General features: G+C 43.1%; 1 protein-coding gene across 3 annotated transcripts in view; it reads right to left on the reverse strand.

Annotated features, from left to right (window-relative positions):
- Positions 1 to 1,322: 1,322 nt before the first annotated feature.
- The window catches only part of col12a1a (collagen, type XII, alpha 1a), a 91,430-nt gene continuing 80,977 nt past the window's right edge, over positions 1,323 to 11,775 (reverse strand). For 2 of the 3 annotated variants that reach the window (XM_063184513.1, XM_063184511.1), the window contains 9 exons: positions 10,936 to 10,989; positions 10,322 to 10,375; positions 9,565 to 9,636; positions 8,413 to 8,448; positions 8,237 to 8,303; positions 7,620 to 7,802; positions 6,834 to 6,911; positions 4,333 to 4,503; positions 1,323 to 2,298 (listed from right to left, as the gene is read on the reverse strand). In XM_063184513.1, the coding sequence (XP_063040583.1) occupies positions 2,180 to 2,298; positions 4,333 to 4,503; positions 6,834 to 6,911; positions 7,620 to 7,802; positions 8,237 to 8,303; positions 8,413 to 8,448; positions 9,565 to 9,636; positions 10,322 to 10,375; positions 10,936 to 10,989 (834 nt within the window). In that variant the 3' untranslated portion in view covers positions 1,323 to 2,179. Of the gene's footprint in view, positions 3,635 to 4,332; positions 4,504 to 6,833; positions 6,912 to 7,619; positions 7,803 to 8,236; positions 8,304 to 8,412; positions 8,449 to 9,564; positions 9,637 to 10,321; positions 10,376 to 10,935; positions 10,990 to 11,775 lie in introns of all 3 variants that reach the window. The other variant, XM_063184512.1, reaches the window with a different exon arrangement.

Below are 11,775 nucleotides of genomic sequence, written 5' to 3' on the forward strand. Positions count from 1 at the left end.
GCATTGACACAGCATGGTTCTGGCCCCTTTAAGGGAGTAGGCCTAGGCCTACTACAAGCTGTATGTCATGTAGTGACAGCATTGTGCGGTATGTGGATATGAAGAATAATACATGCTATACTGAATATTGTGTTTCATGCTTGTGACAGGCTGAATCTTGATGTCTCCCATTGCTTACTTCCATATGGATACCAAAATGATGACTGAAGTAGGCGTGATGTTATCAAAATATCTCACAGACCATTGAATTCAGATAAATGACCTCACTGTAGCAGATTTCAGGAGATAGTTAAACATGCCTTGTTCTGTCATTCAGGCATTATTGCCAAGACTGCCTTAATGCTTAAATCTAATGATGTGTTAACGCTACACTTAGCCTATGCATTTCTTGTATGACAGATGCTTCTATGCTGACTTATTGCTGGTCCTGGCAACAAAACATGTCCAGGTGCTCCTCAGGAAAAATATTGATCTATTGTGATGGGATGTAAGATTTGGGAGTTTTCATACTGGGCTTATTTTTAAAATGTTGTTGGGTTCAAATGTCAACCACTCTCATTTAGTTTAGTCTATCTGCTGGCACTATACTTTAGTGCCCCATAGGACGACCCCAACAAAAAGATGATATCATAAAAACATTTTCGTAATATTCCAATTAAATTTAAGAACATCTCGCAAAATATGTTTTTGTTTTAAAAATATTGTTTTGGTAAAGTTTGACATTGTGTGCCACTTACTCTGTAATAAACCCCAGGCAGTTGAGCCATTGCATAAACCAGTAGTTATCAGCTATGTAGCCTACTATTTTAGACAGCTTTGATAGTGTCTTGTATTTTATGTACATAGGCTTGAAAAGCAGCCCTTTTGGAAAATGTTCAGCACATCTGTCAAAGCAATTCCTTGATCACGCAAAATAGCATTTTTTCCTACACTTTGCGCTCAGCAAGTTATGCAACGTTGCATTCCTGGGCTCCTGGCTTCAAGGCCTCGGTGGACCCCTTCAATGGATGGCTTTACTGCTTTTCCCCCCTGAAGAAAAGCCTTTGATCGACACTTCAAGAGGAAAAGTGTTCAAGTATGTCTTGAACGGCACGGCTTCAGGGGACATGGCATCAGTGAACTCGATGGATTTATGGAAGACACATGAAAGACTGCATTTTATGTAAAATATCTGACCAAGAGTTTTTTTTAACTAAGTGTTAGAGGACAGGCCATACTTCAACAATGTACAATGTGCTACTAAAACAATATACAGTATGCCACATAGGCCATCCAATAAAGGTTAGCCTGGTGATATGAAAGAACAAATTACGACAACTGACTGATTTTCAGTAGTTTTATTGAAAAATGCCTCCTTTGGTTCAGAAATAAATAAGAAAATAAGGCTGTGGAATTCACAATGTGCAGTTAAAACAACGGAAGCAATTCTATAATCTATAGTCTTGCACACACATATTTCAACTGCATTGGTAGTGATATATAAAAAAACTATATTCTGGTTTAAAAAAACAAAACTCCTTACTAAATATACAACACAGACATGCAATTCCACTGTTTGGTAAGAGTCAGCTGTGAAATGGGATAACAAAAGAGGTAAATAATACTGCCGGGAGAAAAGCATGTAGCAGAGCCACATTTTGTAGTCAATGAAACTGCAGGTGACATTAACATGAACCAAGAACCCTCTTTACTCAAAATATGAAGGACATATGAGCAGATGACGAGAACATGTCATTTCGTAAAGATGACTTAAACAAATGGATGAATGTAGACTAGTGGTTTCGTTTCACATGAATATGTGAAATGCGATGGTAACATCCTTAGTGCATTTTAAACGCTGGACATTGATGCAGATATGTTACAGGCAAACACTTAACAGAACAGTCAGCACACACACAGGGCTACAAACAAAATCATGATGAAAATAGATGTAGTAGATGAACCAGGGTGAAGTATTATTCTACACTAGTGGAAAATGGGAAGAAAATGAAAAGTTTTTGTTACTGCATTTCATGTGTTATAGTGCTACGTGAATCTTTTCTATACATCTGTCCACATTATTTCCAAAATAAAAAAAAACAATACAAACAAAACGACAACCAGAATTTTAAACAACTTCCAAGTATTCAAAGAGAACACAATTCCTTGCTGGTGATCATGACTCTATCCTCTCTGTGTCCTATCTTGATAGAGATCTCTTTCCACGCTGGTTTTGTAAATAACCGGGAGATTGTATTTCTGTCTCAAAATCGTCCGTTGCTTCCTCCGGTTCGGACACTACGCGGTTGTTGGGTGCGGCTGTTGGGGGTGTTCAATTGAACAGAACACTTAGTTGTTTGGACTCTTTTGCATGTATGAAACTGTCATTGTTGCTTGTTATGTGTTCTGTAAACATACATCATTCAGAAAGTCTATGGAGAAACATTTCATCATTTTTGTCATATTATTACAAATATAAAACTTACAAAAAGGATTCATGCTCACTTACAAACCTTAATTATTTAATTTCTAAGAGACATTTCCTAAAAGAAATCTCATTTAAAAAAAACTGTTTTGTAGTGTAAAAAATAGTACTGAAAATACATACAAATATTTTAAATCCTTGTAATGATTAGCATCAGCCATCGGTTCTCTAATATGAGCCATCAAGGCCCATCCTCATACCATAGTGAGGTATAACAACAACAACTTAATCAATAAAACATAAAACTAGAAAAGACACAAAACAAAACTAAACAAAAAAACGCAAAAAAACGATGTGAAGATGTGACCTACTGTGCACCACTTATGCAAAAAAAAAAATCAAAATTGTTGTCATGATGACATGTCCAAAAGGAAACATGCTACATTTGGGGACCTGAGCAAAGGCCGTTTACATCCCTCAAGGCAAAAAAATAACCAAAAACAAAAAAATGGAAAACAAAAAGAGGTTATGTTGGCAGTTAGCAAGCAGCGCGTTAAAAGGCACAAGCTCAGGTTGAGGTGTTAACTCGTTGAATCTCAATTTCAACTCTTTCTTTTTTTAATTCAAACATCATTTACAAGGCATAATTAGTTTATTTACAGGTATGTAAATCCAGGCTGCAATGTTGGATCTCAGAGGAGGGTGGACTCAAGGGCTTTTTAACCACTAAATCTCACTACAAAAGCACCAATGACATTTAGCAGCTAAAAATTTCCCGACGGAACACCTTCCTCATGTCAGCTACAACATCCACAATGTTAGTAATGTAGTTGGTAGGACATGCTCTGTAGGGTCAACAAGAGGAAGCCCTTTAAATGTTGTTTGGTTTCTTTACAGTTTTAGGATGCAAACAGGCCATCGTACGTTACATATGTTGCCAACGCTGCCGTTTCATGTCACAAAAGGTAGCAGTGAGATGATGTTAGTGCCAGTCCGCGTCCCTCTGTTGGGTTTCTCTGCTCGATGCTTTGTTTGTTTGGCTTGGGTTTTTTTTAACGTCGCTCAGCAAAAAAATGTTCATTCATCATGTCCATGGTGGTTATCCTTAAGGATTCATCAGCGCGTGCGCTACTATCTCAGACACAGGGGGGTTTGTTTTGTTTGCTTGCTTGTTTCAGGTTTTCAAACGGTAAGCAGCACAGGCGCTCTAGAAAGCATACTATGCTGTACCTGCAAACAGGTTAAAAAGGGAGGGTTGTTATCAATGCTGTCAAGGTGGGGGAAATACTAATTGATTATTATCATCATGCACATATTAATCAAATTATTAACATCAACAAGAGCTGGTATGACAAATAGGGTTTCCCGCAGAACGTTTGATGTCAAGGTGGGTGGGGAGTTGGTTTCTCTCAATCAAGTGCCATGATTTGACAGGCTATGTTGTGTTGTTTCAAATCAAATTATGATACCCCATCAAAGATAAATTGATATTGAAAAGAATACATTTTCATGAAGCAAATTTTCGAAATACCTTTTGAAATATATACTGTATATTTTTATCTTTTCAGGGAACCTGTCAAAGTAGGAGATGGTTGGTTTAAAAGATGGCCACCTTGAAGTGCTGTGGGAAACCCTGACGAATCAGATTAGCTTTGTTGTCTCTATCATCATCATCATCATCATCATCATAACAACATGCACTGCATTGCTTACAACTAAACCATTTTAGATAACATGCACTGCATTAATCTAGTATTCAAGTTTGGGTTTCCTAAGTTTCCTAAGTTCTATGTTCTGTATATATCAGACTGTGGTCCTATGTCTTCCAAGCTATGGCCCTACAGTATGTCCTGTGTCAGACTGTGGTCCTATGTCTTCCAAGCTATGGTGCTACAGTATGTCCTGTGTCAGGCTGTGCTGGTACTCACCCTGATAGCCTCCTCCGTTGTAAGGGATGCCCACACACTGGGAGGAGTCACAGTAGCCAGGGGGGCCGGGTGGTCCCCTGATGCCTGGGTTTCCATGTCGACCGGCCTGGCCACGCTCCCCAGATGGGCCAGGGGGACCGGTGGGGCCTGTTTGAGACATGCCTTGTGGTCCTGGAACACAGTGGGAGAGATGGGGAAGGGGAAGAGGAAGGGGATGTGGAAAGGAGAAAGGAGAAGGGAGTATGTGTGTGTGTGTGTGTGTGTGTGTGTGGTTGTTTGTGTGTGTGTGTGTGCACGCCAATGAGAGAGTGCACGTGCATGTATTAAGTGAGTGAAAAAGAGGTGGTGGGAGGTTGAAGGGGACACAAGGGGAAACACATGCCATCAGAAAGCTTGTTGTTGACATCACCCTCGTGTCCCAGAGTGGTCGTGGTATGGTGGTGGGTGCAAGAACGGGTAAAAAAACAGAAAGCTGCTTTCTTGAACTGTAATTGATGTGTTTAGATGGCTCAATTAAAAAAAAGCGGAGGAGAAAGCATTCTGTGCTCAACACACACACACAGCTACAGTACCTCCTGCCCCCGTCTGTCTAGACAGCATAAACCAAGTTTGGGATCTTTTCTCTTTTTTTTTTTCTTCCCCGCTCAGCCGCCTGTGCTCACTCGCTCCCTTAAATCAGCACATGTGCTGCCGACGAGGCCCCTCCAGAGAGTCTGTGTGTGTGAGTGTGTGAGTGTGTGTGTGTGTGTGCACATTCACTGAGGGAACAATCTGATTATCCGACCCCAAACTCCTGTAACCCCACAACCCCCCCCACCATCATCACACACACTTACTCACACACGCACACCTCTTCAGTCCCCACACACACTCACACATCCTACACTCAGTCACACGCACGCATGCACACATGCACACACGTACACACACACACGCACACACATACTGTACACACACACACACACACACACACACACACACACACACGCACACACACAATCTCACCCCCACCCCCGAAACAACCCCAAACCCCAAACCTCGACTCCTTAAACAATGAGTCATCGTCTCACGCTTCCTCCTACTGTACCGCATTCACACACATTTTAGCCATCGCTTTCATTCACAGAAACAAGCCTTGGCCACGACCAAAAACACAGAAAGAACTCATCGCACTCTCTCTCTCCAGCTTACAAGCGGCACATCCAGCTATCACTTTCATTGACAGAAAAAAAGCCTGGGGCATTTTGAAACAGAGGAACTCTGAAGAACTCATCATCACTCGCTAGCTAGCTACCTAGCAGACACAATGTAAGCAGGAGCTGCCTTTTCCGCTGCCTCCTTCGCTACGCTAGCGTATTATTATAGATTAGCTCTCTGGGATTTGGGGGCTCGACGCAACACATTGAATAGTCATTTTTTACGTGGGTGATGGTCATGAATGCTGATTTCGACATTTTTTATTTCACGCTCTCTGCCAAAACACTCAACAGCCCCTCATGCCTGACTGGTTAGAACCCTCATCTATATCACTTCTGGTTTGGAAGTCCTGCGGAGAGTTTAAGAGCTGTCATCACCATGACAACAAAACCTTGTATATGGATTTACACACGATTGGACTGTTCAACACAATTGGGCTGTTCAACACAATCATTCTTCTGACTCATTATTAGTACAGTTTTGGTGCTGGGCCTATTGTGTGACGGATAGTAAGCAACCCCCACAGGTCAGGAGAGCGTGTTCGAACAAGCGGATGGATGATGGCCTGATGTGTGAAAACATCTGTGAGAAGGTCAGTCGTCTGCAAAAAGCGACATAAATTGAGGTTCGGGGAGGTTCTAAGTGTGACCGGGAATACATTTGGTCGAGTGTGTGTGAGCCTGTGATTAATTTATGACACGCAGCTGCCCACCCCTGAGTCGATGGGATACATGAAGGCAGACCTCCTCCTCCTCCTCCTCCTCCTCCCCCAGCTCCCCAATCCCTCCCTCCTCCCACCTCCTCCTCAGCCTCAAGCCTACCCTGCACGAACACAATGAGTCAGGAACTGTGTCTGAACTGTGATGTTTAGCTTTCCCCTACTCCCTAAAGAGGATATATGGTCAACATGCGTTACCCAACTTCTCTTTGAGTGGATGGTGGGATGGCAAATGGCAGTGGTGGAGAACCAAAGTTCACACACCACCACCAGTCTCAACAGGGGGGCAGGGGGTAAATTACGAGTCTCTTTGGCCGTTGTTTAAAGCCAAGACAATAAGAACCGGAAAATGACCGCAAAAGGAAACAGTCTTTGAAAAACGGCAAAGTAAAACGATGTGTGTGTGAGGCCCATTATGTGTAAAATATATACTACTTGGACTCTCTATGTAAGTGTGTACAGTATATGTGTGTTTGGAGACCCCCCCCTCTCTCTCTCTCTCACTCTCTCTCTCTCTCTCTCAGTCTGTGAGTGTGTGTTCTTGGATTCTGGGGGTGATGGGGAATACAGTACAGTATATACGTACCAGGTGGACCGGCTGGCCCCCTCTGCCCCCTCTGTCCAACTCCTGGGTTTCCTCTCTCCCCCTTCTCTCCTGGCATTCCTGTGGTTGTGGTGAGACAGGGGATGAAACGCACATTAGTTAGTGACAGACTTTAGGGGAAATTACTAGCGGATGTGCTCTACTCATCTCCCCTCTGAGTATCTTTTTCCCCTCCGTTCCAAGACCTGACTTATTCTGTTGACATCAGCAAACAGACATGTAATCACACACAGAAGCTTGTACTTGTCTATTAATGTGATTTATCAACAAGAATGTTTTTTTCCACTGTGGAGAGGGGCTTTCAGTCTCGAGGTAGAAATACAGGACTCGAGTTCTGGCCTATGCATTGACTTGGAGTGCATTTCTAACTTCTATTCAAATAGGATTCCAGTTTTGAATGTGAGATCCACAAACAATGTGCTTAAGTAATTTATGCCATGGATCCAAGTAGAAATTTAAGGTTTGATAACTGAAAGAAGTGCCTTTTAAATATCTCAGTGGGACTCTGAAATGAATTTGAGAGAGTCTACTGTTACAAGCTTGTAAAAGGGAGGTGGGTAACATTTGCAGTGGCTCGCACCAAAGACAACAAAATCTCAGGAGTATTGCAGTACCTCATAAACAATATTATGTGAAAGAGGAGATATTGAAATTCAAAGAATCGTAATATCCAGGGCGAATCCATTTAACCAAACAGACAGAAAGGAGGAACGGAAATGAGGTAAAGGAAAGGAGGAAAAGACAAAAGTTTAAGTTCCGCCACATCACCTCTCTCTCCCTGTTGCCCTGGCAATCCAGGGTTGCCAGGGAAGCCGCTGCGGCCGCCCTGGCCTGGCTCTCCGCGTGGGCCCTGGCTGCCGGGAGGTCCGGGGGGCCCGGCGGGACCGGGGTTGCTGCTTCTGTACCCGCTCGGGACCTGGTTCAGCATCATGTCGATCCTGCTCATTTGCCCTGCAAGGGAAGAAGGGGGTACACACACACACAGATATTGGATTGGCCAATCACACTTAAAGTCTGCAGAGATGATTTCAGTATATGACTCCATTTGACCTCTTTTAGGTATTGAATGGTATTGTATTGTTATTATACTAATTGTGGAGTTGTTTTGACATTATTTGAGAAATGCACTATTCCATTTTCGTCTTTTATGACCTTTACTTTACCTATCCTAATTCTGCTTGAATGACCAGATCACTGTCATAGTGGTCTGCTGTTCACTTTGGCATTAAGACTAATAGACCATCCGTATCTATATATCCAGATGTATATGCAGCATCTGCAGCTGAACAACGATAAATCCAAATACAGTACAAAGAGTGTCTGCAACTGAACAAGGGCAAAAACAACTCCATCCCAAGAGAGAGATGGACAGTAAGCACACTCACTGTTGACCAGCTGTTCACAGACTTGTCTTGCAACCTGCCGCATCATGTTCTGAGATGCTGTGTCTCCCTGTGAGGAACAGAAAAAAGTTAAACAAACAAAAAAAAGCTGCTGTCAAGACTCGGTAGCTAGTGTTCGTAGTTGTCGTATAAAACCAAAATGTGTGTGTCTGACTTACTTTTTCTCCTTTTTCTCCTCTCATGCCCACTGCACCCTAAACGAGAACAGACGAATAAAATAAATAAGAACAGTTTTTACCAGCTAACAGTCGCAATACCTTTCAAGGGTGTCATAATGTGCGACTAATCAACACCACAGTTTCCAATTAAGCCCCAAATCGTAACTCCGCAAGGAGTATTTTCAAACTGGCATCGAAAGGACCTGCCATTTTATGTCATGTAATTGCTGCTAATTGACATCACATTTCTCATAACGGCTCTTAATAGAGCCCTCTGTCTGCTGCTGCGGCTGCTGCTGAACACAGCTGGTGTGGTGTTGATAGCATCATTGTGCTACGTCGGTAGGGCCTAGTCCAAAACCATTCAGTCTTTCACTACATAGCCCTCTTAAGTAAGGAACAAAAAAATGCCATTGACATCCCAAGTAGCCAAGTAGGGCATTATGTAGTCAATGAGGAAACAGTATTTCGGACATAGCCTGTGTTTACAGAACGGAACAGAACAGAATAGGGTGGCAAGCCTGTAGAGCCTGAAACGTCTGAATCGTTCACTGTATCACAACACAGTAGGAAACAAAACAATGTCATTTACATCCTATGAAGTGAATTAGGATTAAGTGAATGTGGGAAGGTTTCAGATCTACTGAACGGAACAGAACAGGATAGCATTGTAAGCCTGTAGGGCCTGAAATGTTCACTCTCTCTTTACACAGTAGGGAACAAACCAAAATAATTACATCCTAAGAAGTACATTATTGTTTGGTGAATATGGTAACGTTTTAGACATAACCTGGGTCCTCAGGACAGAACAGAACCGAACAAAATAGCGCTGTAAGCCTGGAGGGCCCAAAACGTCTGAACTCTTTCACTACATAGCAGGGAACAAAACAGTGTAATTTACATCCTAAGTAGTGCATTATGTAGTGAATGAAATCAGAACCGCTTCGGACATAGCCTTGGTCTACAGAACAGAAAGGACGGAATAGGGCACACAACTACAATACATACAAAATATAATGCCTGTGTTAAGTACATGCCGTCCTATATAGTGCATTTCATAGAGAATGACGGAACATTTTGGGACATAGCCTACAGTATGTTACAGTACAATACAATATTGTCAAGGTTAGCGTAAATGAGGATTAAACCTACAGGAAGTCCTGGTTCGCCAAGTTTTCCGGACTGTCCTGTCGGTCCTGGCATTCCGGGTGATCCTGGGCTGCCCTGCAAGACGAGACAACAACACCAGCGCCAGGCTCATCAGCTGTCTCTCCCAGAACCATGCTGAGCAAAATGAAACATCACAAAGCCCTCTTCCAGCTAACTACCGGGGTCCCATAAGCACTAACATATGATGGGGTTGGTGGGTAATGGGTAGAGGGCGAGGGGTGAGGAGTGAGGAGTGGAGAAAGGGTGGTGGTGATGGTGGTGGTGGGGGGAGGGGGGGTTGTTGGAGTGTGGAGGGGGAGAGAAACATAAATAGGGTTTTTAGAGAGAATGCAGAGACGGGGAAGATAGTATAGCCTAGCCATGTGAATCCAGGGTTGGCGTGACGCCTGTTGACATTGAGGGGGCCATTAACTGGAGGCTAGGGGGAAACCACAGCACCGAAAATTAGATGCACGCTTTATTCTCATCATGGGAAAGCTATGGCGGCTGTGGCTCAGCTCGGCTGCAGACTTACTCCAGCCACCCCGAAAAAATGGCAGAACCGTAAGCTCAGGAGCCAGTGTACTGTACAAACCATGTGCTGCTGCTGCTGCTGAACACTCATTTAAGAAATCAAAGAGTACTCTGCTTGATTTGTGTAAAGAACGAGGGGGGGGGGGCTGAGAGAGAGAGAGGAGGGGGGACAGAAGGAGGAGAGGGGGTAAGAATAGGGAAGTAGTAGAGGTATGATGTTCCTCACCATTGGTCCGGGAGAACCTCTTGGTCCAGAGGGGCCTTCTGGGCCTGGTGGTCCCTGCAGATGAAAACAGCAACCGTTACAAACCAACCCTACTTAACTGACAAGTGGGGGCATTGGGCTTATCTTATCAGGGAAACAATAGCTGGTTTCAGGATGGGTGGCCACTCAGCCACCTGAAGTGAAGGGTGAGTGTACTGTACAGTATGTGTGTGTGTGACATTTGTAACCCCTTTGCTCAGAGCTTCTTTTATAACATTATTGTCACCAACATAGTAATGACCAAGTCTTAATCTGTTACTTAAGGCTCTTGGTAATGTCAGTATAGCAATGACACTGTTTTTATGATGTAGTTCATCACTTTTCATCTGTATAAATATTCTATGTGGCAGCCCTGTCGTGGCCTAATTTTAGGGCTCTGGGTCACTACGTTGGCGACCTGGGTTCGATCCCGGCCCTGGTCATTTGCCAATCTTACCCCGTCTCTCTCTCCCCGCTCATTTCCTGTCCCTCTGTAACTGTCTTGTCACAATTAAGGCATAAAAAGCCCAAAAATATATTTAAAAAATTCTGTGGCACCAGTTGGTGATAGACCGTATATATGGTACGTGTCTTACCCTTGCTCCACCTGGTCCGGGAGGGCCGACAGGACCAGTAACACCAGAAGCACCCTGCGTGAAGACAAAACGCATTACTTTAATAATGACAGTGCAGCACAGGCGATACACATAATGAAATGATCCACATATACTGTATATATATGTGCAGCATCTAACCCTAGATCCACTAACCCTAACCCAGATTTGAATCTATTAAGACATGGCCCCTTCTCTTGCACACTGCATATATTTGCTGTTACCATAATGGCAATGACCAAATCATTATGTATGACTTAAGACTCTGTGCAATGTTGTAATAGTAGCGTAGTACTACGGTAGCATAGTCGTTCAAATTACTTGTGCTGTGTTCAACATGTGGGCAATGCACATTATGAGGCTACTGGCAGTACAGGGGTGAGTTTCTCGAAAGCGTAGTTGTTAGCAAGCTTGCAACTTTGGTAGTTGCCAATGGGAAATTGCATTGCAAACAACAAAGAAGCTAATGTAGTTAGCAACGATGGTTTCAAGAAATTCACCCCAGCACAGCTGATGCCTGAAATGATCTACAGATTTTGAAGTTGAACATGTGTTGACACGCATGACAATAGCAAATGTCAGCGCATAGTCTGATTTCTGGCGTCATGTCTAAGATCTTGCGTCCATGATTTGATGTTGTGTACAGCCATACAATAGTGTCACTTCCATGACTCCTTCAGTTTTAAGAATCTCAAAACATGACTGAACAAGTCAAAAAAGAGAAAAAGGAGAGTGCTGCGGTCAATTGTTTGTAAAAGAATCAGGTGCTCTTCAGAAAGGACATGATAACTTCAGTAACTTGGCTTGTGACTATCTCCAAAA

Source organism: Engraulis encrasicolus, chromosome 19, assembly GCF_034702125.1.
Source record: "Engraulis encrasicolus isolate BLACKSEA-1 chromosome 19, IST_EnEncr_1.0, whole genome shotgun sequence".
NCBI classification, from domain to species: Eukaryota; Metazoa; Chordata; class Actinopteri; order Clupeiformes; family Engraulidae; genus Engraulis; species Engraulis encrasicolus.